General features: G+C 30.8%; 4 protein-coding genes across 4 annotated transcripts; 3 read left to right on the forward strand and 1 right to left on the reverse strand.

The window, feature by feature from the left end:
- The first annotated feature begins 786 nt into the window (after positions 1 to 786).
- Positions 787 to 2503, forward strand: LOC115711368 (small ribosomal subunit protein uS15). Its single transcript, XM_030639702.2, has 5 exons — positions 787 to 959; positions 1054 to 1126; positions 1216 to 1354; positions 1654 to 1840; positions 2255 to 2503. Exons 1-5 carry the CDS (start codon positions 937 to 939, stop codon positions 2286 to 2288), a joined length of 456 nt encoding a protein of 151 aa, XP_030495562.1. The 5' UTR covers positions 787 to 936; the 3' UTR covers positions 2289 to 2503.
- A 4386-nt stretch (positions 2504 to 6889) lies between these two features.
- Positions 6890 to 9763, forward strand: LOC115708832 (uncharacterized). The gene is made up of 9 exons (XM_061112978.1): positions 6890 to 7083; positions 7956 to 8049; positions 8124 to 8251; positions 8346 to 8389; positions 8484 to 8584; positions 8680 to 8788; positions 8930 to 8943; positions 9205 to 9306; positions 9443 to 9763. The coding sequence occupies exons 2-9, from the start codon at positions 8005 to 8007 to the stop codon at positions 9569 to 9571; spliced, it is 672 nt and encodes a 223-aa protein (XP_060968961.1). The 5' UTR covers positions 6890 to 7083; positions 7956 to 8004; the 3' UTR covers positions 9572 to 9763.
- A 4450-nt stretch (positions 9764 to 14213) lies between these two features.
- LOC115710277 (mulatexin) lies at positions 14214 to 15205 on the forward strand. The gene has a single exon (XM_061111588.1). The coding sequence runs from the start codon at positions 14652 to 14654 to the stop codon at positions 14976 to 14978; it is 327 nt and encodes a 108-aa protein (XP_060967571.1). The 5' UTR covers positions 14214 to 14651; the 3' UTR covers positions 14979 to 15205.
- A 1682-nt stretch (positions 15206 to 16887) lies between these two features.
- On the reverse strand, positions 16888 to 20610 carry LOC115708768 (polygalacturonase). Its single transcript, XM_030636781.2, has 9 exons — positions 20001 to 20610; positions 19700 to 19834; positions 19451 to 19618; positions 18953 to 18973; positions 18416 to 18623; positions 18255 to 18336; positions 18053 to 18161; positions 17479 to 17595; positions 16888 to 17378 (listed from the first exon to the last, which is right to left on the reverse strand). The coding sequence occupies exons 1-9, from the start codon at positions 20349 to 20351 to the stop codon at positions 17148 to 17150; spliced, it is 1422 nt and encodes a 473-aa protein (XP_030492641.2). The 5' UTR covers positions 20352 to 20610; the 3' UTR covers positions 16888 to 17147.
- Between the last annotated feature and the right edge of the window lie 7308 nt (positions 20611 to 27918).

Here is a 27918-nt window from a genome sequence, read left to right on the forward strand (position 1 = left end):
GTGTGTAACAATAATGCAATCTTACCTTGACCTAAATTATTTACAAAAATAACGTTATTTTATACTTATTTCTTAATGAAGAACATTTTTTAATGAAGAACAAAAAGGTTCATTAAACTACCAACTCAATTACACACTGCTGTATAGCCAAAAGCAAAGCTTACAAATCACTAATATCGCACATTCCTTCTTCTTCTCATGGCTTGTTGGAGGTGTGGTCCTCTCGTTCTTTTGATTGGATTAAACTGAGTTGCGATATTCGTGTGGGGATGGAAGACATGTGTTTGGCGGTAATGAATCAGAACCATCTTGATGAGCTCATCTGGGTGACTATGTTTTGTATATGAACACAATTAATTAATGTATTTTTTTTTTATGATGTGGATGATATTATTGTAATTAAAAAATTTGTTTAAATCAAAGTATACATTGAAAAAAAAATGATTATTTCACAAGTATATAAAAATAACAAAAAAATTACAAAAATACAGTTTTACGAAATTTTAAATATTTTTACGATTTTTTTGATTTTATTTACAGAAAATACAATCTTTTTATGTTGTACTCTTGTTAATTTGATGTTAATTTTTTATTATTTATATGTTATTTTTTGTTATTATTTTGATGTTTTTTTTTTATGTAGATTTTTTGTTATTTTTATAAAAAATTCTTGTGTAATTATTTTACGAAAAATAGTGCTTTATTTATGTAATAATCCCTTGAAAAAATCCTTAAGAATATTGGGAATGACTTAAATGATACGAGCCAAGTCCATAAAAGTAATGGGCCGACCCAAGGAAGTACTGAAGATAAAAGCCCAATATCTAGGGCTTGTATAAGTACGGAGATGCTACAATCTCAGGGCTAGGGTTTTGGAAGAGCAACTAACTCGGGAACAACAAAGCTTGAAGAAGGAACTCTTCTCCGCCACCAGCCATGGGTCGTATGCACAGTCGCGGGTATCATATCTATACCAACCCAATTTATTCATATAATTTCATCTGCGTAATTGAATTAGCATGTAATTTTTTGTGTTTTTGATTCTGGTTTCAGTAAGGGTATTTCTGCCTCGGCTCTTCCATACAAGAGAAGTTCACCAAGTTGGCTCAAGATCTCCTCCCAAGATGTATGTTTGATTGCTTATTTTGTTAATTGTAACCTTAAATGTTTTTAATTTCCTTCATTAATTTATTTGACTGTAATGTATGTTGTTAGGTTGAGGATAACATTTGCAAGTTTGCAAAGAAGGGTCTTACACCATCTCAGATCGGTGTGATTCTTCGTGATTCTCACGGTATTGCTCAGGTTAAGAGTGTTACTGGAAGCAAGATTTTGCGTGTTCTTAAGGCCCACGGTAATCAATCATTCTTAGTGTTTTTGCTTTATGAGTTCATTCAAGACTGTAAAGTAGATAACTTTAGATACTTTTAGAACCTTTGTTTTCAGTCATTGAATAACTTCAGGGTTTGCTTAACTTTAGATAATGGATTTTTTTTCTGATTTTCTGTTTGTTTAATTTTGGTAACTGGGATTGTAGTGTTATTAAGGTTGTTGTTGTTTTCTTATATGAATATCATTATTTGGTTAATGATTGATTATGGGCTTTGTAGCCTTTGTTTTCTTTGTTTTAATGAATTTGGTTTTGTTGGTTAGGTCTTGCCCCTGAAATTCCTGAGGATCTGTATCATCTTATTAAGAAGGCAGTTTCTATTAGGAAGCATCTTGAGAGGAACAGGAAGGACAAGGATTCTAAGTTCCGTTTGATTTTGGTTGAGAGCAGAATTCACAGACTTGCACGTTACTACAAGAAGACCAAGAAGCTTCCACCAGTGTGGAAATAGTAAGTACTTTTGTTACTCAATGTCTACAAGTTCATATCTTGTTTTTTACTTTCTGCAATGCTATTCTTTGTGTCTATTACTTTATTGGATATTCGAACTGTCTCTTGTTGCTTATTAACCTTCAGAACAAAGGGTCATTTATGTTTGGATCTTTAGTCTTGAAATTGTTATTTAATAGGGAAGTGTTATGACTTGATTGTTTACTCTTTATATATTTGAATTCACTGGGTTTGTTTAAGAGATTGATAATATAGTGTGTCAGTGTTTATGGTTAGCTAAATTAAGGTGAGGAAAGAGAGCCTCTGTTGCAGTTGGTTTTTGTAGAAGCCCTCATATTTCTTGTTTACTTTTATTGAAAGATGCTCCAATTGTTAATTTTGATGCTGATGGACCATTTTTTTATTGATTTGCAGCGAGTCAACAACCGCCAGCACCCTTGTTGCTTAAGTTCGCCACAGTAGTAGTCACTGCAGTTTTGGTTTAGAATGAAACTAAGCAAAGATTGAGTTAATTTTTATTTCTGAATGTGGAGCTTGACTGTATTTTGTCTTGGAGTTGTGTATTTGGATTTTGGCTCTACTTATTATTCTTAGTTGCTACAATTCTGTTTTTTTGGTTCACAATGCTCATTATCATTAATGATATATTATCAGTTCTGTTTTCCCTTTAAAATGATGAAAAGAAATATGAATGCCACAAATTATTTAAATGAGATTTCAAAATAAATTCAGTATAAAATATATCATATCATACTAAGTACAATTGCAGCAAAGTTGCACATATATTATTAGTTCTGTTTTCCCTTTAATAAAACCCTTGAGTTTGTCTTTTAATTTTCTTTCTTTATATTATATTGTATGGTGAACTTACACTGTTGCTGTATACTTTACCTGTTTTGGCATTCAAAGAAACAAAAATGTGTTTTAGTCTGATTTTGTTTCTTCATAATTATTTATATTTGTGCAAAAAGTTATCCAATTCAATTATAACTGACCAATTGAATTGAATTGGATATCAATTTTGAAAACTCAATCGGATTGGATTGGTTGTTGCATGAGACATTTGATTAATAATCGAATTGAATTGATTTAATTATCATTTAATTATATTTATATATTTTTAAAATATATTTATAATTTTGTACATTTAATATATATTTAAAACATGAGATTAAAAAAAATATATCCACGGGTTCGGGTACCCACCGCCCCTAATGGGGTGGGTACGGGAGTTGACTTTCGGGGGCGAGGACAGGTATGGGTTTAAAGATTCATACCCGAGTCGGAAACGGGGCGGGGGCGGGGGCGGGGGAATAGATACTCGCCCTGAACTCGTCCCGATATGATATATGTATATACTTAAATTTTAAAATAATAACTACTACAATTGAAATAACTTCATGCTTTAGGCTTTTTATTGATTATACTTTTTTTTTTTATTATTATACACACTATTCCACTTAAGTTTATTGTTTTACTAAGCTTTTATGATTATTTTTTTTTAATTCTCTTTAAGATATTTTTTTTTTTTTCAAAAATATATATGTAATGGCTACCCGATGGGAATACTTCCTCCGTCGGGTAATACCCGCCTGCTCCCGCTTTAATTTAAACGGGTATTGGGGCGGGTATGGGGTGAATTTAAGAAGCGGGTATGAGGGTGGGGGAGCAATCCCCGCACCCACCCCGCCCCGTTTACATTCCTACTTTAGAGTAGGGATAGGGGTAGAGTCTCAAACTAAGGGAGGCCAAAATACAAAAGAAAAAATTAACAAGGGCCAAAATATAATTTTACCCACTCTTCGACATAGCACTATCCCTGCGCAAGAGACTCACTTAGGTGGTAATATTGGCAAAAAAAAAAATGTATTAGGGCATAATTTTGTCCAGATAGCATTCATTCGTGATCAAGCTAACCCTCTCCGATTTCAGGAGAAAAAAGGGAACAAAATTAAAAACAAAGCCCTAAGTTATGCTTACAAAAATCATTATTTCTATTATATTGTTTTGTTTAAATTTTAAAGTTTTGCAATAGGTTTACACTGTAATAGTCTTTGTATAATATATTTCAATCCTCATTATTTTATAAAACTATTGCAAAGATAATTATATTGTTAAGAACTAAAATATAATTAAAATACCCCCTTTGCTCCTTTTTTTTTTTAACTTTTACTTAAATTTGAAGTACTAAAAAAAATAAGCTAAGAACATTTTTTTATCATTAGACAATTTATTCTATTTTATTAAAGCCAAGGTCAACGTTGAGCTAAGACGACCTTAGTCTTTATGTAAGATCCACTCATTCAGAGATTCTAACTTGTACTTGATTTTCAAAAAATTATAAAAGTCAAGTAGTCAACAATAAAACTTGGACCAAACAACAAAAGAAGAACCGAAAGCCAAACTCGAACAGTGTGCCAAATGACACCATGTTTGAGTGTCGTGTGAAAAATAAACAAGGTATACAAGAGCATTTTCTGAATGAGTGTCAATGTTCATGTCAAATAGTTTTGGCATACACGAGCACTTCCCAAAGGCGTGTCGGCGCTTGTGTAACCCTAGGATTTACCCAAGTAATCTCTTTTCCAAACACTTCAAGCGGAGTTTGAGTCAAATGCACTGCCTAAATTAATCAATTGGAAACCCTAATACCACTGGCCACAAGCAATGTGACTCACCAAGTCAGTGCTCGTGTGGTATGCTCTAAATACCAAGAAAGAATTCCAATAAGGTACCAAACCTTACTTGGTTGAAATATCAAGGTCAAAACATGAAAGAATGGCATAACCAAAGCTAAAAAAATGTGTAGAACTTAAGCAATTCTAATGCCCTTGCTTGAGTACATCAATGGTAACACAAAGCCATATGAGCTAGGGCACAGTGCATGCCCTTGCTCGTGTCTTTTTGAAGATAAATGAGGAGAAACTAGAATAAGGTCACTTTAATTTGACCTTGTTGGAGTACCAAACCCTATATACATCAAGTCACACAAGCATTGCCCCCGAGATGGCTTTGCTCGTGTGAGGAATGAGGGATACATCAATGTATTCAAGCACTGCCTCCAAGATGGCATTGTTCGTGTAGAACGAGAATGAAAACCAAGATGATGAACTAAGGCAACAAATGTCGTAGTTCATGTAAGCATGAGTTAAGGACAAAGGTACACGAGCAAGGTCCCAAAAAATGTCTTTGCTCGTGTAACATGAATTGGAGGGAAACAAAACCCTAGGTCACAAGCAAGGTCAAAACTTATGCCCTTGCTCCTGTACATTAACTAACTTTAGGGTTTTGTGGAAAATTCGGAAGCCCAAAGCCATTCAAACTTCGACGAAGTCTCAAGGTTTGATCAAAGCATCATCAAGGCCCCCAATGGGGGATAATTCTTATCATATGCGAACAGTGCCAGTCCTTCTACCACTGTTCAAATATGAAACATGTTTTCCAAGAAACGGAAGCTTCTAAAAGCATTTCAAATGATAACCAACTCCACATATAAAAAACTATTTGTATTTTATGCTTTGTTTTTATTATTATTGAAATATAAGGTACGAGATAGTTTGGTATCTCCCTAAATGTAAGGGAATCACTCATCATACTTGAGTGTTATAAATAGCTTTGTCCTAGGCGTGGAAAAGAGGATCACTCTCATTCAAATATCACTCATTCTAACTGCATTTGTATTTAGAAACCATAAGAGAAAGAAACAACATACTGCTCATTGTAATCGCTCCAGAATAAGCTTTGGGAATATAATTCTGGTTTTATTCTTCAGCAATCAGCATTAAATTAATACAATCTAAAGTGTACTTAATCTTTGCATAAAAAAAAAAGTGTACTTAATCTATTGTCGTTAAACGTGAGTGAACTACTATAAAATTCTTACGTCATCTTTTACATATTTTTTTTTTTAAATTGATTTACTCTTGACAACCATTGAAGGTTTTGGTTCAATTGCTTATTTATTATATTTTTTAGATTCGTTGACAAAAAAATCACGTCAAAACTTTAAAATTTTCTTTTTCTTTTTTAAAAATATGCATATTTTTTTTAATAAATTTAAAAAAATTCACTATTTTAAAAAAAATAAAAAAGTCCAATAATATTTAATTTTAAGGCTTACCAAAATCTCTTTTGGACTTTGTTTAAAACTAAACCAAATATCATCGTTCCCAATTCTTTTTCTATTATGGCAATTAGCATTTAGTGTGAAAAGTTCAAAATAATATTTAAACGGATAATATAACTGGCTGACAATTTATAACTTTGTTTAGTTATCCCATAATAAAATTACTATTAATTGAATTAGTTGAAGAGTTGAATCTAATAAATTATTGTAAAAAAGTATATAAAATTATTAATATATTACATCTAATTACTTGTATGAAGTATTCTTATTAACAATACTAATTTATCTAGTCTTAAAAATATGAAACATTACCTATACACTAACTTATTCCAAATAAAAAAGATTGCCAAAAAATTACCCCTTAAACTTTTCAAGTTATTAAAAATTCTTAAATAATTATCAAAATTATTAAATTTAAAATTTTTTGTCAAATTTAATTTAATTTTATTAATAATTCGTTGATTGTCATATTATAAATTGTGCTCTCTCAACTTTAGTATCTATTAAATTACACCTTTCGAATTTTGACATGTATCACATTGACACATTGTGCCTCCAAATTTTTAACTAAGTTAGACTTCCGTTAGTAAAATTAGATAAATTTTTTTAAATCTAACAATCTCAATAATTAAATGCATAATTTAATACCAAAAAGTAAGGTGGTGTTTGGTTAGAGGTAATAAAATAGAATAGAAAGAAAAGGAAACAATCTCCATTCTATTGATTTGTTTGGTTGCATATTAGAGTATTAGAACAATTTTTGAAATTAACGGAAAGATCGTTCCAATAAATAAAAAAAAATTAATTATTTTTTAATCAATTTTTTTTTTATACATTTTAAATTTTATTCTATTTCATTCTTATTCTCATTTCTATTCATTCCTCCTAGTCAATCCAACAAAAGAAAGTCCTATAGCATTACACAATTATCGTTACATTGCATCAGAAATCAAACATCACACCTATTATCTCTCCTTCGAACTCGGTGCTTCTCTCCTTCACAGGTTCACTGTTACACTCCACTCCCTCCGTCTCCCACCTCCACCCTCCGCACTTCGGCCTTCCACCGGTGGCCTGCTCTCTCTCCCCCGACCTTCTCAACTAGTAAGTCTCTCAGGTACATTTTCTGCTAGCTATGAAGTTGTTCCCAAGCATTTCACTTTTGGGTTTCCTCATATATTTTCATTTCTGGGTTTTCTGATAGATTTTCTTTTCTGGGTTTGATGCATTTCTTAATATGTGTATATATATATATGTACGGAATCAGCTCCATCGCTTTTGCTGTAACACTGAGAATGAACAAATTTTCATAGAGTGAAAAGTAAGGATTTGGGGAAAATTATTATAGTGGTTTTGATTTTGAAGAGATCAAATCAAGACTGTTTTATGCCAAGAAATCTTTCTGTAAGATTTTCAATCAGTTTATTAAGACTATTTCTTTGTGTATTGGTTTTAACAACATAATTGATTGTATAATAATCAAATTATTACACTATGTGATTGGTTACACTTACAAAAACTTTTGTTTTGATTATGATGCAATTAGTTTTTTTATGTAAGAAAATGCAATTTGTGAAAAGGAAAAAAAAAAAGTGGTATTTATTGTCTTTCTTTCTGTTCTGTTTTTAGCAAAAGTTTTTTGTTATCTGAGAAGACTATTAGGGTAGTGGATTGAAATGCTGATGTTTCATCAAGTACCATGCTTTAATTGATTTTTGATGACATGGATAAATGGAAACAACAGCTTGATTTGATAGAACCTTTGAGAAAATTGTGATATAGGGGGAAAAGAAATAGGGAGTTCATTATTCTTATTGGGATTTTGATAGGAAAAGTTTTGAGTTTTTATGAAATGAAAGTAAATAGGAATTTTGTTCTGAGCATATTAAAAGAACAACAAGAAGAAGAAAAGTGGTTTTTATTGTCTTTCTGATGTGTTTTAAGCAATAGATTTTTGTTATCTGAGAAGACTATTGGATAAACATTCAGGGTAGTGGATTGTAAGCATTTTAAGAAGAAGAAGAAGAAGAAGGAAATAATGCAAATAGCCGTTAACACTTTCTTCTTCGGTTCTAATCCTAAGGTAAAGTTCATTATAATCTTTTTTGGTTTCTACTTTGTTTTATGTCATAAAACATCATACTTGAAATTTTGCAGATAACAAGTTCCACTCATCGAACAGTAAATGCCCCGAATCTCAATTGCAGAAAGGCATGCACCTCCTCCTCCTCCTCAAGTTATCATGAAGTAAGACTTGGAAATTTTGCAGGAAAATTATACCCAAGGCAAGACTTTTTTCATTTCCTTTCTAAATCTCTATTCAAAGAGCACTAACAATGTTTGTATGGTTTTCCTTAATACTTCCCTTTTATGTTACAGGACAAGTCACAAATGTTTTCCTTCCATTTCTGCTGTGTTATCAGGTTGAGGTTTATTTATTTCCCTTTATCCCAACTAGGTATTACATTTTAAGCAAACTAATGATCTTCTGTTCTGTTCTGTCAATACTTAAAATAGGCGCCAAAGATGTTGAGGTTTCTTCTTCTTCTTCTCATTCTGAGTTGAATGATATATCAGTTACTACTGCTTCTGATGATACCGAGCCTGGAGAATTAAAGGTGTGATAACAATTTGTTTGAGAAAATGAAGATATTTTTAACTTGCCCATATGGTTGATTATATGTTTAATCACCACAAAAATATGTGTAAGCAGATAAGCATAGAGGTTTCTGGTACCAAAACTCAAGAGATTTTCGATCAAGTTTTCGACAAGATGGTTGCTCAAGCTCAGCCAATCCCAGGCTTTAGAAGAGTTAAAGGAGGTGAGATTCTGATTTATCTTTTCTACTCATACATGATGGTGATGTTTATTATGTTTTTTAGTTCCTTTCCTTTCCCATTTCGAAAGAGTCTGACACTTTGTTTCTTACTCTTTTGGCAATTGTAATTGTATGGATTTCCAGGGAAGACACCTAATGTAAGTCTTCTTTCTTCAAAATCAAATCATCTGCTATGGCTATATCCTTGTTTAACTTAGCTTTAGTTGTGTTTTTTACCAATAATATCAGCTCCTTAAACATCGATTTAAAGGCTTTATGGTCTAATTTTTCTTAAACATCGATTTCTCATCGTAGTCACAAGTCCTTAAGGAAACTGTAAATTTACATGTCTTTTGACTAGACAATAAGCTTTTTCGGGTAAAATAACATCTTTGTTACTGAATGATCTCATACATCAGATACCGAAAGATGTACTATTGGAAGTCATTGGACCTTCTAAAGTTTTCAAGCAAGTAATCAAGAAAGTGATCAACATTAGTGTTAATGAATATGTAGAGAAGGTACTTTGAGTTTAAAGTTTGAACCTGGTTTTTTAGTACTAAATATTGAATATTATTACATGTTACCATTTGACATGGCGAAATAAGAGAAGGGTCAATTTTTAATTATCTGTTTATTGTTTTTAAATTACAACAGGAAGGTTTAAATGTTAGCAAGGATTTGAGAGTTGAGCAAAGCTTTGAGTATCTCGAATCCATGTTTAAGGAAGGTGAACAATTCAACTTCGACGCAGTCTTACAGATTCAAGAAAATGGAGAGAGCTAGAGTAAGATATAGACATTTTCAGTTTCATACAATACAGTTTAGTTGTAGTTGTAATACATAACATTATTTTGATATAGGGGAAGCTGAATATTCATTCATGAAGTTAGTTTTCATCTCATTTATAAATTTAGAACTCATAACTCATTTAGAGAGGGAAAAAAGAAATAATACTTGTAAACTTTTGATTTTGAACTTGAGCATTACTATGAGCAAAATATTAAACACAAATTCAAATATATTAGGAAAATGAATGCTTATTTGCATAAATTGAAATACATAAATTTATGGAACAAAGGATAGTTAAAACAAAAATAATAATGAGTTTATTATTATTTTATTTTTTTTGAGAATACATGAGTTTATTAAAAAAACAAAAATAACGGCTGAAATATTCCAAATAATTAAAATAAAATAATGTATTACATTCCATACAAAATAACTACTTAAGTTGGAAAGGTTGACAGTGATGTTATTTTATTATTTCTCTCATCAGTTTGTATGAATGGTTGTTGTTAATAATGGTATTATTCTTCTTCATTAGTATTTTTTTCTTTTTTGTAAATAAATAAGTGTATTTCATTATCAACTTCAGCATTTGTATATAAAAAGTTATTATTTCAAATAGCTTCATATTACCAACTTTACAACAAACTCAAAATGATAACAAAACTCTTTACAGTTAGAATCTTGTGATTTCAAAAAGCTTTGTTCCGAGTTTTCCAAATCATGTACACAGGCATTATTTCAATTCACGATATTGAATTTTTTGGTCACAACCATATATGTATCATAAGATTCGGCCTTGAGAAGTTTATTTTCGGTTTTAACCTGTTACAAATACTAACTAGTCATGTCACAAAATGATATTTAAAAATAATATTGTTGTATTTTGATCATCTTTTTATATTCTGATCACTATGAATGGTTGTAAAATAAACCTATTCAGTAATATTTATATGTTTAGTTGGGCATTACATTTTTCAGAGGAAGTCAATGTGGTACACGTATTTAACAACCTATTCAATAAGAGAGATGAAGAGTTTGTTCTGTGATGAGCTTCTTGTAAGATCTTTCAGAAACTCCCACTAAGTTCATGTTCTTCAGTCTCTTTAGTCTCAAAGTGTTGGCTTCATCTCTACCGTACTTTCAAGTCTACCCTCTCTCTCCAACTTACATTTTTCTGTTACTAGTTTATTTTGTTATTGTTTTAAGGTTGTTTTACTGTTGTTTTCTTTTATTTCTTTATTATATTTTTTCAAATATTATTATACTGCTCTATTTTTAATAGTAATAGGAAAATAATAAAATTTGTATGTAATTTTTTTTTTCAGTATCCTATGCTCCAATATATGTTCAGTTTTCTTCCGTTGTTCTACTGTTATTTTTTAGTTGTTCTGCTTCTTTTCATTTTTGATGCCTTCTCCTTTCTCTTATTGTGCCCCAACTTCCCATATTTGCTGCATTTGTTATGTTGTTTCTTTTCTCAGCCAACTTTTATTTTTTTGTCTTCTAGATTCCACCTTTTCAATGGGAGGTAAGACCGTTACGTCTTTCACATTTTGTGGTACGTCCCATTCAATTTGGTGTCCTATTTGGTACACTATTCCTTCTAACTAATTTTTTTTTGGTGTAGTAATCTGAATAGAGCTTGTGTAGTAACCTGTTGCACGTGCATGCTCTCTTTTTGAGGTCTACTATCCATGATTCTTTTATTCTGGTTACCTCAAATAAATATTCAGTGGTTGGTTTAATATGTGTAATTTGAAACCAATATTTGTTAAACATATGGAATAATAGTGGAACAACCCAAAAATAACATTAGAAAAATAATGATAACCCCAGTATTATTATGTTTAAGAATTTAAAGTGCTCAAACAACATGTTAAAAGAACTTTGAGATCTATGTTTAAGCATCATTTGTAATTTCAGATTTAAAAGAATTTGGGTGGGTTTAAGCTTCTAACCTTTTTGTTCCGTTAATTTATGTTATTGACGAAGCTTTTGGGTGTTGATTTAACATTAATTTTAATTTTTTTTGCTTCATCTCACCAAAATTAATGGGTATTTTTCGGCTATTCTAGTATTCCTCTGGTGGTTCGGTTCGTAGGTGTTGAAGATGGACACTTCACATGTATTTTGGGGTATGCACAGTATAAAAGAAATAAAATATTAGGGTATGGTGTACATAAAGTAGCACTAGAATACCAACATCCAATCGAAGTAGTTAATTTTTTCATTTAGTTTGAATTAGTTAAATTTTATGTTATTATCCGTAAAAAGATGTATGTATATATAAAAAAACTAACATTAAAATTTTACTATTTTTTTTTTTAAATTGGATAGATCCAATTCAATCCAATAGATACTGGATCTAAAATACTGAATGGATCTGATCTAATCTAATAAATAATAGGTCTAAAATATTGGATAAACTCGAATTAAATCAATAGATATACATGAAATACATCCAATGGACAGAATCGATCCAATCCAATATCTATTGGATATTGAATCGATTGGATGAATAAAATTAATCGGCTCAGATCAGATTGTAAATTTAATATCTAATATATTTAGCTCAAATCTGGATAGACTTAAAAAATATTAAATGTAATTTAATGAACAACCCTATCACTATTGATGTTACCTATGTTGAGAATCATGGAGTTCCATCTTAAAACCAATTGGCAATGAGTGGAGTAGTCCATGTTCTTATATATGGCTCAATTCTCTACCATTTATTCTAAGTGGGACAATGTCCACAATATTTTCCCTCAAGATGGTGGCTATTTTTTGCTTACCAATCTTGAATCGTATCAGAGTGGACATGATCACTATCTGTATAGGTGCGGATCGGATAGGATCACTTGCCCGCAAAGGATATGACACTAATACCATGTTAAGAATCATGAGATTCCATCTCAAAACCAATTGACAATAAGTGGAGTAGCCCATGTTCTTATATATTGCTCAATTCTCTACCATTTATTTTACGTGGAACAATATTCACAAAAACCAATATTTCAATAAACATTTGTAATGACCAATTGGTCTAACTGCTTTTAATATATTAGATAGCTTTTTTTTTTTTTTTTAAAAAAAAAGAACAATCATATTCATTTCAACATCTTCTTGCAAAGGTATTAAGTTAACAATTTAAGGAATTTCCTTCAAATAATTAGCAGTGGAAGAGAAACATCTTAAGATTTTGACTTGGAATGCTAACAAATTGTCACATGACTTTGGTTCAATCATAAGCCGTTTTATTATGTTTTGGTAACCAAAATAACTTTATTTTCTCCCAAGTTATTATAACATGGTCCTTAACAACCAATAATAAATAGTGTTATAAATGAGGACACTGTGACCAAATAGTCCCAAATAAGGGAGTTATTCCAAGTTCCAACACATAAGGAACCAAACTTTGTTAACCCTGAATATGTTTATGTACAGTAACAATTACAATTTTCATTAGATATTTTATTGATCTTCAGGTATAATATAATGTAATTACTTGTACTTTGTATTTTTTTTTTTGTCAAAATATAGATTCATATATATTTTCAACAATACTTATTTGATATCTAGATAAGATTTTACTTAAATTTTTTTATTTTTTATTTTATTAAAGCGTTTATATATACATTACATTGCATAACTTGAGATTCGATCCTAAGACTCCTTCAGACACACTCTCACATACTCTTATGGTCAGTTCAGCTAGCTTTAAGTAGTTAAGACTTAATATGACTAAACTATGCTAATTTACTGTGAGTTTTAAATTTAAATTTAATTATGTGAAAACAAATTGGTCATATAAAAAAAATTATTTACTAATTTAGGTCCAAGGATACTAAATAAGTATAATTCAAATTATGGTACTAAATAAACATTATGAAAAATATAAAGTACTAATAGTTTGTATTTCAATAAATAAAGTATTATTTATTTATTACTTTCTACTAATTACTTTGTATATTTAATGAGAAATATACTAACTTATAGACAGAACATTTATATTTAACAAGTTGGGTTCCTTAAAACTCTAGTTAAAATAGAGTATAAAAGTTTGAATATCAAATATGTACCATTCACTTTTAAACATACTAAGAGTTTAGTTAATATCCATAAACTCTTAATAAATAATTCAAAAATTGTATCAATTTAACTATTAAAACATGGTTGAGAAGTGAACTAACACACATATAACTTATGTGGTATTGTTTTTATGTCCATCACCATGTGGACAAGCTGGTCAGGAGTCCTTTTGTGAAGCCTGAAGGGTCAGAAAATGAAAGGTACTCTTAGTCAAAATGACCCATCATCAAAATTGTTTTCTACATTGTGACAAACTATAGCTAACCTATACATACATACATACTACTTATGAATGAATATGACTGTTTCAATATAATTATTATATGAAATTTTTCATATATAATATTAGTAAATACAAAGAAAGAACTTGGGGGAAAGTTTCAAGAAGAAAAACAAGATTAAAATCTACTTTGGTTCTTGGATTCATATATATATTAGACATTAACATGTGATATAACTAAAGACAAAGAAAAAAGATTGGGAATCCAAATTAGTATATATATTTTTTTTTCAATTAAAAGAGAGCCAATTCAAGATATATATATATTACTTACTGACATGTTGAAAGTACTCTCAGAAATTTATTTATTCATTAAAACAGAGTTATTTCTCTGATGAGTGTTTGGTTTGGTCTGGTCTTCATTTATAATTTTTTACCTTAAAAACATCACCATCTTATTGTATGAAAGAAAAAAAAAAAAAAATCAAAAAGAGTAAAAAAGTTGTAACAAAAAGCTACAAGTGAAATAATCACACTTAGAAGATCCAAAGCATCAAAAGTTGCATTTGCTAAAAACACTTTTCATTTTCAAAATTAATGTAATTCTCTCACCTAAACACACACAAATACATTATAGTTTGTACTATAAATACTTTCACTTTTGTTCAAGTCTCATTCTCTCTAAGTTCTAAGCTAAACTCTTATTATGTTCTCTGTCTTTTCCTTAGTTGAAACTACTCATTCTACATAGCCATATATTATATGGACAATCAACTTCAACCAATAATGGAAGGACCACCACCCGAAATGGTTGACTCGAATCGCTATGCTCATCGGTCCATAGAGACATTGGTGGTGGTTTTAGCTGTGATAACCATTTTGGGTGTTGTGGCTGGAATCATAGCGCGATTATGCGGTGGAAGACACTTTGGTGGCAATGGGGAGCATGACATAGAAGGATGGGTTGAGAGGAAGTGCAAGAGTTGCATTGATGGCGGGATTCCACCACCGCCACCACCTCCACCACCACCGCCGCCACCTCCTGCTGCTGAAGAATCGAAACCGGTAGCTGAAGAGCAAAAGAAGTGAGGTAAAAAAAAAATGGACAATATACTTAATTGGTGTAAAAAAAAAGAGTATTGAATGAAAAGCAAAAGTAGTAGTAGTGTTGAATATGGTTTATTTTTTTAGTTAGTACTTTTATTAGATATAGAATATGGTCAATATTGAAGTGAGAAATCCCATTTGATGATATTGTTTCCATGTACCTTATTGTAATGTAGTATTAATTAAAGTATAAAACTGATTTATGTGTCCTCCTCTTGTGACAAACTTCTTTTATATGATTTCTGAAATGTTCTGTTTTTTTTAGGCCACATTAGATTTCTAATTAGTTTAACAATATTGATATCTTTGTTTGTTTTGCATATATGAAAATCTACCTCTTTTGATACATGCAAATCTAGCTTAATCAATGCAAAAGAAATGGATTATGTATTATGTTTTTAATCTTTATTGTTTTATCACATGATATATTTCTCTTGAAGTATTGCTAATATGATAAAATACACTTAGTACAATTTAATATCGAGTCTCACATGTTAACATGGTCGTCTTTAGTTTTTATATGGCCTAGGGCAAAATTTTTAAAACGGGCCTCTTCGGCTGAAGGGTCTTGGACAACAGTCTTGACCGCCCTACCCTAAAAACGACACTGTAAAGTATCAAATAGCAATGTTGATACTTTCCAAGCCAAGAAAATCACATGATATAGTTCCTCAAAGGGACATTAGCCATCATAATATATCATTACATTTTGAGCATACCATGGCACCATGTTAGGTACTTTTTGGCATATTTTTAGGCAAGTATCCAATATTGGATCTTCTTTAATTGGCATATGACCAAAAGTTTCCTAGTCATAATGTTTTACTACTACTCAACTCAACTCAACTACTCTCTTTTAATTATAGCTTTGGAATATCATAACACAAAGCAATTCTTTTACATATTTATTTACCAAACAACATCAGACCGTTGCTTTTCCAAAAGCAAAAAAAAGCTTTTGAAAGCTTCATCTTCAAGGGCTTCTTGCCACAACACTCACTCACTAACCGTTACTAGTTTTAATTTTCTTTTTGTAAAGAAGATAAAGGGCAAGTCTTTAGTATGGGCCCTAGTGTTACTAGGAAAGTTTGTCTGAGACAATTAGTTTATTATTTTAATTAGAATTATTACAAATTTCTTGCCTTTATTCATTTTTCTCTTTGGTTTCAAAATTTTATAATATATATATCTGCATATCTTGATAAATATATACCACAAATGTATATCCACATAAAGAAACATAATGGATTGAAAAAAAATAGAATCCAAAAACAGTTCCAACAGATATTTAAAAAATACAATAAAAATTATTTAGTAGTACTTCTGTAGCAACCAGAACAAACTATAAATTTAATAAAAGTAATTTGCGACATAAATATATCTAAGTTTAATTTTTGATTACAAATAAAGATTTAAGTTTAATATTTGACGGTAATAATACTTAAGTTATAATTTTAGAATTTTTATTAAGTATTAAGTAAATTGCAATATGGCAATCCTTAATTGACCCATGTCATAATATTTTTTTTTTAAAAAAAATTAGTTTAAATATACTAATAAGAAAATGACATGTGAATAATTACTTGATATTTAACGAACACATACCTACAAAATATAACTTTTATATATTATTATTGCTAAAAAATAAATTTTAATTTTTATTTACAATGAAGAGTTAAAACTTAAATATTTATGACGTAAATTATTTATTTGATCATAATAATCATAACAATTATTCTTAAAAAATATTTGTAGTGAAATTGATATTTTACTGCTAAAAAGTAAATTAGATACATAAGTACTATATAATATAATAACTTAAAATATGTCTTAAAACTATAATGAAAAATAAATAAAAAAAAACCCATATGAAATATCTGCGAAAGAAAACTTCACAAACAAATTTATTTATTAATTATTTCTTTTGATACAATCAAATAATAGATGATTAATTTGTTCTTATTTTTGTATAGCATTCACCAAACCAAAGTCAGCCTAAGCTATTATTACAATATGAGAAATAATGGTCCATGAAGTCTCAGCAGCTAGCCAAAAACCAAACTGAAACTACATAACCATGAATAATAATGAATGTAAGAACATACAAATCACTATCTGAATTGTGTTAATTTTGAAACCCTTTATTTCCTCTCAATAACATTGTGGAGAAACTGTTCCAATATTGGACACTTTAACATTGGTGCACACAGCTTTGACTTGTTCTTCTTCACCTTCTTTACCTTCCAATTTCAGATCAATGTCTTGTAACACAATCCCTTGACATGGAGACACCTCACTGCAATCGAATTTTATTGCCTCTTCGGTTGCGCTTGTCCCGCTTATGCTCTTGTAGATCACATTTTTAACTTGAACAGCACTTTTCTGATTGAACCAAATCAAGACTTGATTAAGGAAATGAATGGTAAAGAAATTGAAATGATTATGAAACTTGTTGTTTTTTTTTATTGTTAGTTACTCTCACCTGTTCTTTGCATGGTTTATGTTGGTCACAATAGTTTTGGTCTATTATAATGGGATTAGCCACATTTTCCATTTCTATATTCTCAAATGTTATGTTGGTTGCAGTTCCTGATCCTCCCTGAATATCAAAAAGTAAAAAGATTAATTGATTAATGGATTTATACAGACTCAAATTTTGAAAAATTTATGCTATGGGATCGCGTTTTGTAAAAGTTATAGATTTGATTCTCTTGTTAAAAAAATAATTCAGACATTGTGTTTTTCAAAATAGTACAAAATAGACTCTGAACTTAATTTTCTGTCACTTTTTTTTTTTTCTCAATATAACTAACCTGAAACTAATTTTTAGCACAAATAAATACAAAAAAATATAACCATTTTTGTTATAACACTTTCAGGTCAAGTTATCATAAAGCTTTAATTTAATGGAAATTAAGCACAATATCTATTTTGTACTAATTTAAATAATATAGGGTCAAAATTATCATTTAACAAAATAAATGATCTAATTGGTAACTTTTGCAAAACATAAAATCCAAAATGACAATTATAAATTGTTTAAATTATATACATACCTGCCATGTTTTGATTCTAACCCCATTTGTAGTACCAATAAGCTTAGCTCTGTTGACTGTAATACCAGAGACATAAGCTTCTGAAGATTTTGCTCCCAAACTTCCAATACTAAGCTCACAAATGAAAATTCAAGAATGACACAATGTTAAAATTGATAATATATCAAAAGAAATTAAGTAAGTTATTGGTCAAAATTTGAACCTGATTCCATGGCCAGGTCCACAGGTTATGTCTGTGGCTTGTACATTTTGGGAGCCAGTTACAATTGAAATGCAGTCATCACCTTAATCACAATTATAAACTAATTAGTATATTTAATTTTTTAGTTTATTTTTGGTATAGGGAGCCAAAGCAAGACATACCAGTTCCTATAACAGAGTTCGAAATCTGAATGTTTTGAGATCTTGTAACATGAATTCCATCAGTATTTGGGCTTTTTTCTGGTGCAGTTATTTTAAGATTGGAAGCTTGAACATTGACACATTTTTCAAAAGACAAATGAATTTGTTGTGAATCTTGGATATTCAAATCTTTCACTACCAAATTCTTGCTGTTGTAGAAAGTGAGTGCCTATTACAACAAAGAAAATAATTTAAGATAATACTAAATTTGGTTAACAAGAAGATAAAGTAAAAAACTTCCAAAGATAATACATAATGATAACATATTAGACTGATTTGGCCTACTACTAGAGTATGTACTTAAAATGCCATCATGAATAATTTGCCCAAAAGGAAAATAACAAACCAAAAATATTAATAGGTTGTCAACAAGCAACAACTACTTTCTATACTCTTCACTATAATTCTCAAAACAAGACAAGAACCACTCATGTTAATTTCTTGATTAGTGTACTAATTAAACATAGTTTATGCAGTCTTAAATGAGATTAAACGTACCGTTGGAGCATCCTTGCAAGGCTGCCAAGAAAAAAAAAGCAAAGAAAAATTAAGTACACTTTGATTAAAAGCAAGTAATCAACTGAGAAAATGCAAAAAAAAAAGATGCAGGGCGGTCCTAAAGTATATGGGACCTAAGGCAAAATTAAATTTCAGGACCCTATATATAGTTTGATTATTATTATCAAAATGATAGTTCTAATGTTTTAGTGTAGTTTAATTATTATTAAAATGATAGTTCTAATGTTAAAAAAAATAAAAAAGTAGAGATTAGAGATTGATCTTTGACTTCTTAGCTTAAAGTAAAACCTTTTACCACTACACCAAAAAATATTTATTATATTTTTTTCTTATTAAATATTTTATCTATATATTAATAATTTTTTTTTTCACAATATCGGAGCCCTAAGCGATTGTGGGCCAGAAACGCACGCCTAGCTCGCCTACCCTCTGGGCCGGCCCTGAAAAGATGACATTATAGAGGTGATAATAACACACCTTATCTTTATCAATTTTGCATGAGTTTTCCCACCAAATCTTTCCATTTCCATTAATGGTTCCACCACCTGAAATTACTAAACCTTGAACTCTGTCAAAGATTAGCCAATGTCTTCCATCTTTCTTGTAATCTGATAAATCATTAGAAGCTTCTATGGTTCCCAAAATCTGAAATTTTTACCCCAAAATTAGTGATTTAGTACATATATGAAAATATGTTCATTGCTTTAAAGTACTTAATTAACTCACCTGAACTATAATGTTTTTAGACTTGCAAGGACCTGAAAATCTAATTGGCTTTAAAAGATAGGTATTGCTTTCAGGCACAACCATGGAAGCTCCTCCTTTAGATGAACAAGCTGCCTTCCAAGCCTTCAAAAAAGCCTAAAACAGAATTCCAAACCAAAATCAGAAGATGACCCATGTTCATACATACATACATACATATACATATATATAGACTATATAGTACTCAAATGTAGCTTAAGAAAGCAAAAAACTTTAATGGGCAATCAAAATTAGCAAGCTACAATGGACAAAGACTTGTTACCTCAGTGTCATCATTTCCACCCCCTTTAGCTCCATAATCATTAACATTGATAGTCTTAAGCTTATTTGAATCAGTTTGATCACCAACTTTCTTCTCCATAGTTAAAATATCAACACTTTCCTTGATATTAATAATCCCTTTGAACTTTGAACCATCATCAACCATGTCAAAGTAAGAAGGATAAGCTTGTTGAAGAAAATCATTATTAGATGTTTCCTCAACAAGATTATTATCATGAAGTTTTACCACTTCTTCTAAATTGCCCATTTGACCAAATGATACAAATAAAGAGCTGAGAAATATTAGCAACATAACAATTAATGAGAGCAAATTATGCCTTTGAAAAGCCATGTATGTATGTATGAGTAGTGTATTGAAGATTATTGGATGATGTGAATTAATAGATATATAATGTTTTAGTACTTGTGACAATATGTCCCAAAAGATTGGATTTTGAATATATTTATAGGGAGAGAAAGAGAAGTTAAAGGAGCCATTTGAGACCCTCTTTTCTAGTTTGATATGAACTCTTCAGGTATGGTTTTTAGATACAGAGAGATTCAGACGTTTTCTTTTTGGTAAATTATGACTTTTTGCCCATACCATACAACATCCTTGTACGCAAATCTACATGCACTATATATAATTATACTTATATGTATGTATATACATTTTTTCATAATTATTTTTTTGATTTTTCTTTTTAGAGATAATTTGATTTTGCTAAGTTATAACAAATTATTGGATGATGAGGAAGGAAAGTAACAATTAATAATAATAATAATAATAATAATAATGGTTTTTGTGGCCTTTGTATTTTGGGAATTCTTGAAGCCAAGCCATGATGACAAAGTGTTGAGAACAGAGTCAAAAAAAGCATCATGATAACATAAATGACTTATTATTATTATTTTTATTATTCTTACTCCATTGCCTATTTATTAAGGAAGTTATATATATATAAATAAATATATATATATATAAATTCACTTACGAGTAAAGTTATGTATTAGATATAGCATGCATATTAGCATGTAATTTATACAATGTTCCTCTTCCTTCTAGATAATTAATTAAATAAATAAAAGTTAAATACATGAGCTTTTATATATTCTTTCTAGTTATATTCATTTGTGGATAATTTATTTGTTTTCGGCTCTTAATTGTAAAGTGTGGTCCCTATTTCTCAGCATATATCAATCTCACTTTCTCAAATTGTTGACATGGTATTAAGAAGTTAAAACAGTTAGGCCAACTATTTTAACTATTCAAGACTCTAGCTAATATAATTGGTTAATTTTGTTGCTACTTCCTTCTCTCTCCCATGCTACTAACTCATAAGCCTATATAAGCTCACCTAGACTGATCAATTAGAGAATTAGACAATTTGATGTACAAAGTTAGTTATGAAACCATACTGAGAGTTGGTGAGTAGAGAGAATTGTAAAGTTGTTGCTTGAGTGAGGTAAAATCAAATTGTCTCATTTGTGTTTGAGCGTATAACCTTGTTCGACAACTTAGTGGATTGATTTGCAGGCTTTGTCGACCCTTGGAGTAAGACTATCTCACATTGAGATCAGATCTAAACTAAATAATTTAGGTGCTAATTTTTTTCTTACTTTGTTTGTGTTTTTGTTTATCTTTGAATCTTTGCTACTGCATTCCTTAATCTTTGTTTGACTGTTAATTTGTGTAGTTTAAATCCTAACAAATTGGTATCAGAGCTAAGATATAACTACAGATTCATCTTTGTTCCATGATTGAACTGGTTTAATCTCCAAGAAGACTCGAAGACAATTTTTAAAGTTCAACAATTTTCAAGAACCTGTTTTCTGGCTAGGAACAAGTTCTTATCAACATGGAAACTTCAAAATTTGAGGCGGAGAAGTTAGATAGGAAGAATGACTACTGTCTATGGGAGGTAAAGATGATGGCACACATGGGGAATCTTGGACTCGAAGAAGCCCTGAAAGAATCAAGCAAGATTCTAGAGAAACTGAAGAACAAAGATCAGATACTCAAGAAGGCCAAGAATACAATTATTCTTAGCTTGAGTGATTAAGTACTGAGGAAGGTGATCAATGAAGAGACTACACATGAGATGTGGGTCAAACTCAAACAATTGTACATGACAAAGACTCTGCCTTATTGGATTTATCTAAAGTAAAGATTCTATGGATTCAAGATGGATGAATCAAAGTCCATAGATGAAAACATAGATGAGTTTACAAAATTGGTATCAAATTTGGAATCCATAAAGATAAAGATTGAGTAAGAGGATCAAACAATCTTCCTACTGAATTCTCTTCCTAAAGCCTATGAGAACTTGAGGGATACACTCAAGTATGGTTGAGAAACATTATCTCTGGAAGAGGTGATTGGAGCTGCATACTCCAAGGAATTGGACTTGAAGGATTCAATGTCAGAGGAAGATCAAAAAAGATAGAAAACAACAGTAAAAGTGGTAAAAGAAGAGGAAAGTTTAGATCCAAATCTAGAGGAAGAGCATGATGGACCTGCAATCAAGGACACTTTAGAAAGGATTATCCTTAAAGGAAAAATAATGGACAGAAACTAAATGCAAACTCCAATATTGATTCTGCAAATATTTATGATTATTTTGATAATGTTGATGTTTTAAATATTTCCTATAATTGTGCTAATGCTCTAACTATTTCTATGACAAATTCTCAAGATGAGTGGGTTATGGATTCAAGTAGCACATGTCACATGTCACCAAGAAAAGAGTTGTTCTTTGATCTTCAAGAAGAAAGATCTTGACAAATTATGATGGGAAACAACAATTATTGTAGAATTCAAAGAATTGGTTCAATGAAGATTAAAATGAGAGATGGCACTTTTAAGGTATTGACTAATGTAAGATTTAATCCTGAGCTAAAAGAAATTTGTTGTCTCTTGGTGTGTTAGATTCAAAAGGTTACAACTACAAGGAAGAAGGTAGAGTCTTGAAGATGAGAAAAGGTTCCATGGTGTTCTTGAGAGGTGAACTCAAGCAAGGCTCTACATTCTGCGAGGAGAAACTGTAACTAGTCTAGCCAAGTCTCAACAAAAAATTACAAATGCAATTGAATTGTGGCATAGAAGGCTTGGACATATGAGTCACAAGGGACCCATAAAACTCAACAAGGAAGTCACATATATGTAATTTTATGAAACATGTGTGATTGGTAAGGCACACAAGTTGAAATTCACAAATTCATTACATACATTCAAAGGAACTTTAGATTATGTACACTCAGATCTATGGGAATCTCCACATGTACTTCTCTCACTCAATAATGCTTAATATTTCCTTTCTGTAGTAAATGAATTCTTTAGAAAAGTTTAGATCTATCTTCTGAAAACTAAAAATGAGGCTTTGGTAAATTCAAAGAATGGTTGATAGTGATTGAGAAACAAACTTCTAGGATGGTTAAAAATCTTATGACAAATAATGGTCTTGAGTTTTGTAACTCTAATTTTGATGGTTTATATACTGAAGTTGGAATGATTAGGCACAAAACTGTTAAGAACAAACCATAACAGAATGGCTTAGCTGAAAGAATGAATAAAACTATAATGAATAAAGTTAGGTGCATGCTATATGATTCTGGTTTGCCTAAGTCTTTTTGGGCAAAAGTTGCTGCCAATGCATGTTATCTCATAAATTTATCTACATCATCTGCATTGAATTTTAAAGTCCCTGAGCATGTTTGGTCTAGTTATGAACCTAAATATCATCACTTGAAGCCATTTGGTTGCATTGGTTATGTTCACATTAATCAAGAAAAACTAAATCCTAGGGTTGTGAAAGATATTTTTATTGGTTACACTAGTGGTGTTAAAGGTTACAAATTATGGCTAATTGATGGTAAGAAATGTGTTATTAGTAGAGATATTATTTTCAATGAGAAAGTGTTTTATAAATCTAACCTAAAATCTAGTAATGAAGCCAGATCTAAACAAGCTGAGCAAAAAATTACAAGGGTAGAATTAGAAACAACATCACAAGTACTTGATTAAGGTGGAGGTCAAAACCTAGATCTAAATGACACTCAACCAGGTGATACTAAAGAGGAAATATATGAAACCAAAGGTGAAGATTTGCAAGATTATCTGTTGGATCGAGACAAAGTAAGAAGAGAAATCAGGCCACCTACAAGGTTTGCATAAGCTTAACATTTGCCTTAAATGCTAGAGACCTAGTTGATCTTCATGAACCAGAAAGCTATCAAAAAACTAGAAGTTGGGATAAGTGGAACAAATCTATGAAAGAAGAAATGAAATCGTTGATAGATAACATGACTTTGATACTTGTTAAAAGACCCAAGAACAAGAGAATCATAGGCTCCAAATGGGTGTGTAAATGGAAACTTGGTATTGAAGGTGTTGAGAAGTCTAGATTTAAAGCAAGACTAGTAGCCAAAGGTTTTTCACAAGTAGATGGTATCGACTACAATGAAGTGTTTTCACCTACTGTCAATCACACTTGCAAACACTACAATATGTGATATGGAATTGGACTAATTAGATGTTAAAACTGCATTTTTACATGGATGAAGAGATACCGATGCCGATGCATCAACCAGAAGGTTTTGTACATAAAGGAGAAGAAGATAAAGTCTGTTTACTAAAGAATTCTCTCTATGGCTTGAAGCACTCTCCCAACTAGTGGTATTTCAGATTTAATGAGTTCATGTTGAAATATGATAGTTTCCTGCAAGCACAAGGTTCAAACCATGGCCTTGTTAGAAGATAATAATTTCATCTACTTGCTAATTTATGTAGATGATATGTTAATTGCCTGTAAACACAAGCACGAGATAGAAAACTTAAGAGAAATGTTGAGTACTGAATTTGACAAGAAGTATCTTGGGGAAGCATCAAAGATACTTGGAATGGAAATCAAAAGAGATAGAAATATTTTCACTCTATAATTGACACAAGCTTCCTATGTCACAAAGGTGGTGAAGTTTTTTGAGAAGAAATAAGCCAAAGCTGTAAATACTCTCATTGGTGCACTTCAAACTAAGATCCTTGAGTGAAGAAGAAGTTGTAGTGGAAGAGAAGAAAATGGTTGGCATTCCTTACTCTAATGTTGTAGGAAGCATCATGTATGCTATGGTTTGAACAAGGCTAGATTTGGCCTATGGTATTGGTTTGGTTAGTAAATTCATGAGTAGGCTGGGACTTGAGCATTGGAAAGTTGTCAAATGGTTGTTGAGGTACATGACGGGATCTATAAATCTATTTATTAGCTACAAAAGACATGAGCATGGAAACTGTGATTGGGTACTGTGGATCATATTTTGCTAGAGATCTTGATAAGAGAAGATCTCTAACTGGTTATGTTTTTTACAGTTCGAGGAAATGTGGTTAGTTGGAAATCAAACTTGCAATATGTTGTTGTACTTTAAAATACTGAAGCTAAATACATTTCTCTTAGTGAGGTTGCTAAAGAGGCTTTATGGCTAAAGGAATCATGACAGAGCTGAGATTTGAACAGAAAGAAGTGAATGTGCGTTATGACTCTCAAAGTGCAATTCATTTATCCACGAATACTATGTTTCATGAAAGGACAAAGCCCATCGACATCAAGCTTCTTTTCCTAAGGGACATTGTCAATAAAGGAGACTGATCAAGGTGGTGAAAATCCACACTGATGTAAACCATATTTATCCCATTGACTAAGGTGATACCTGTTAGTAAGTTCAATGATGTATTGGACTTACTTGGTATCAAGACATGATTCCTAGCACCCTAAGGCAAGTGCCTAAATCCACTAAGTGCTACAATTGAAGAAATCAAAAACCAATGTGGAGAAATGTGAAGTCTGGTCCCTATTTCTCAACTTATCAATCTCATTCCCTCAGATTGCTGACATGGCATCAAGAAGTTAAAACAGTTAGGCCAACTATTTTAACTGTGTCCAAGACTCTAAATAACAGAATTGGTTAATTCTATTGCTCATTCCTTCTCTCTCCCATGCTACCAACTTAAAAGCCTATATAAACTCACCTAGACCAATCAACTAGAGAGTTAGCCAAATTGATGTACAAAGCTAGTTATGAAACTATGCTGAGAGTTGATGAGTTGAGAGAATTGTAGATTTGTTGCTTAAGTGAGGGAAAACCAAATTGTCTCATCTATGTTGGAGCATGTAACCTTGTTCAAAACTTATTAGATTGATTCTCAGGCATTACTGACCCTTGGAGTAAGACTATCCCACATTGAGATCAGAACTTAACCGAGTAATTTTAGTGTTTATTATTTTTACTTTTTTGCTTTTTGTTTTGATCATTAATTGTTCAGGTTTTTGTTTATCTTTAAATCTTTGTTTTCACATTGCTTGATCTTTGTTTAAATTTAAATTTGTGTAGTTTAGATTCTAACATTAATTTTTTGTTATTTTGTAGGATACTGTACAGAAATTGACTTTATAAAGTTAATTTGGATGTAAATTCTTTGACAATTCTATAATTTCATTTTAACTAATAAATTTTTGAGTAATTCTTATCTTGCATTATAGAATAAAAATTGTTCAAATTTGTAGTTGAAATTAATGAATAGTAATCTAATTTGCTTCTTTCTAATTTCAATAAACTTCAAATCTAGGTCTTATTTTTTTTTTTTCTTCTTTCTAATTTTCTTCATGAACAAGATCAACTAAGATAGAAAAGGAGGAAAGCCTAAAAAATAATGCTAAAAAAGCATAACATTGATCAAGAGAGAGAGAGAGAGAGGGCTTTTTTTTTATAGACCAAGATTACAAGAGAGAAAATATTCAGCTTATTGGATCTGTTACAAGAAGTAAAAGCAGAGCACAAACTAATTTGAAGACAACTAATAACTAATTAACTAACTAGATATTACAACTTACTAACAACTATAAGTAGTTAACTAATTACATTAGTTATCATCCCCCCTCAAACGAAAAAGGGTGTTTATAACTTTTAGTTTGGCCTTGAGATAATGAAATCTATCCTTGGGAAGAGATTTAGTAAGTAAATCTGTCACTTGATCAATTGAAAGAACATATCAGACTGAAACTTCATTATTAAGGATCTGATCTCTCACAAAATGTTGGTCTATTTCAATGTGCTTGCATCTGGCATGAAATATGGGATTTGCAGCTAGAGCAGCTGCTCTTTGATTGTCAACCCAAATAATAGGCACATCAGCAAAGTGAAGATGCAGTTTAGATGATAATGAAGTGATCCATTTTTTTTTTCTGTAGCAGCATTTGCTAAAGCTCTAAATTCAAACTCAGTGGAGGATTGAGCAACAACCTATTGCTTCTTTGCTAGCCAAGAGATGAGGCTTGGAGTAAGAAATACTACATAGCCTCCTATTGATTATTTGTCATCGATGCAACTTGTCCAGTCAACATCTGAATATGCGGTAATGGACATTCTAGTAGCAGGTTTTAGCAGCAAGCCTTCAGATATTGTGCCTTTTAAGTACCTAAGTAGTCTCTTACAAGCTTGCCAATGAACATAAGTGGGAGCATGAAGAAACTAAGATAACTTGTTTATTATATAAGTCACATCAGGCCTTGTAAGAGTGAGATACTGCAGAGCACCTAAAGTGCTTATGTATAAGGTTTTGTCATCAAATGGAACTCCTTCAGATAGAGATAATTTATGAGCAACACTTGTAAGATTTGAATAAGCTTTGACACCTTCTAACTGAACCTTGACTAATAAGTAAGTAATATATTTTCTTTGAGATAAAAATATGCTATTAATATTGTCTCTGCAAATTTCAACACCTAAAAAATAATGCAGTTGACCAAGATCACAAGAGAAAAAAGATTCACATAACTCAATTTATTACAAGAAGTAAAAATAGAACACAAACTAACTTGAAGACAACTAATAACTAATAAACTAATTAGATGTTACAACTAACTAACAAC

The sequence above is a fragment of the Cannabis sativa genome, chromosome 3, assembly GCF_029168945.1.
Source record: "Cannabis sativa cultivar Pink pepper isolate KNU-18-1 chromosome 3, ASM2916894v1, whole genome shotgun sequence".
NCBI lineage: Eukaryota > Viridiplantae > Streptophyta > Magnoliopsida > Rosales > Cannabaceae > Cannabis > Cannabis sativa.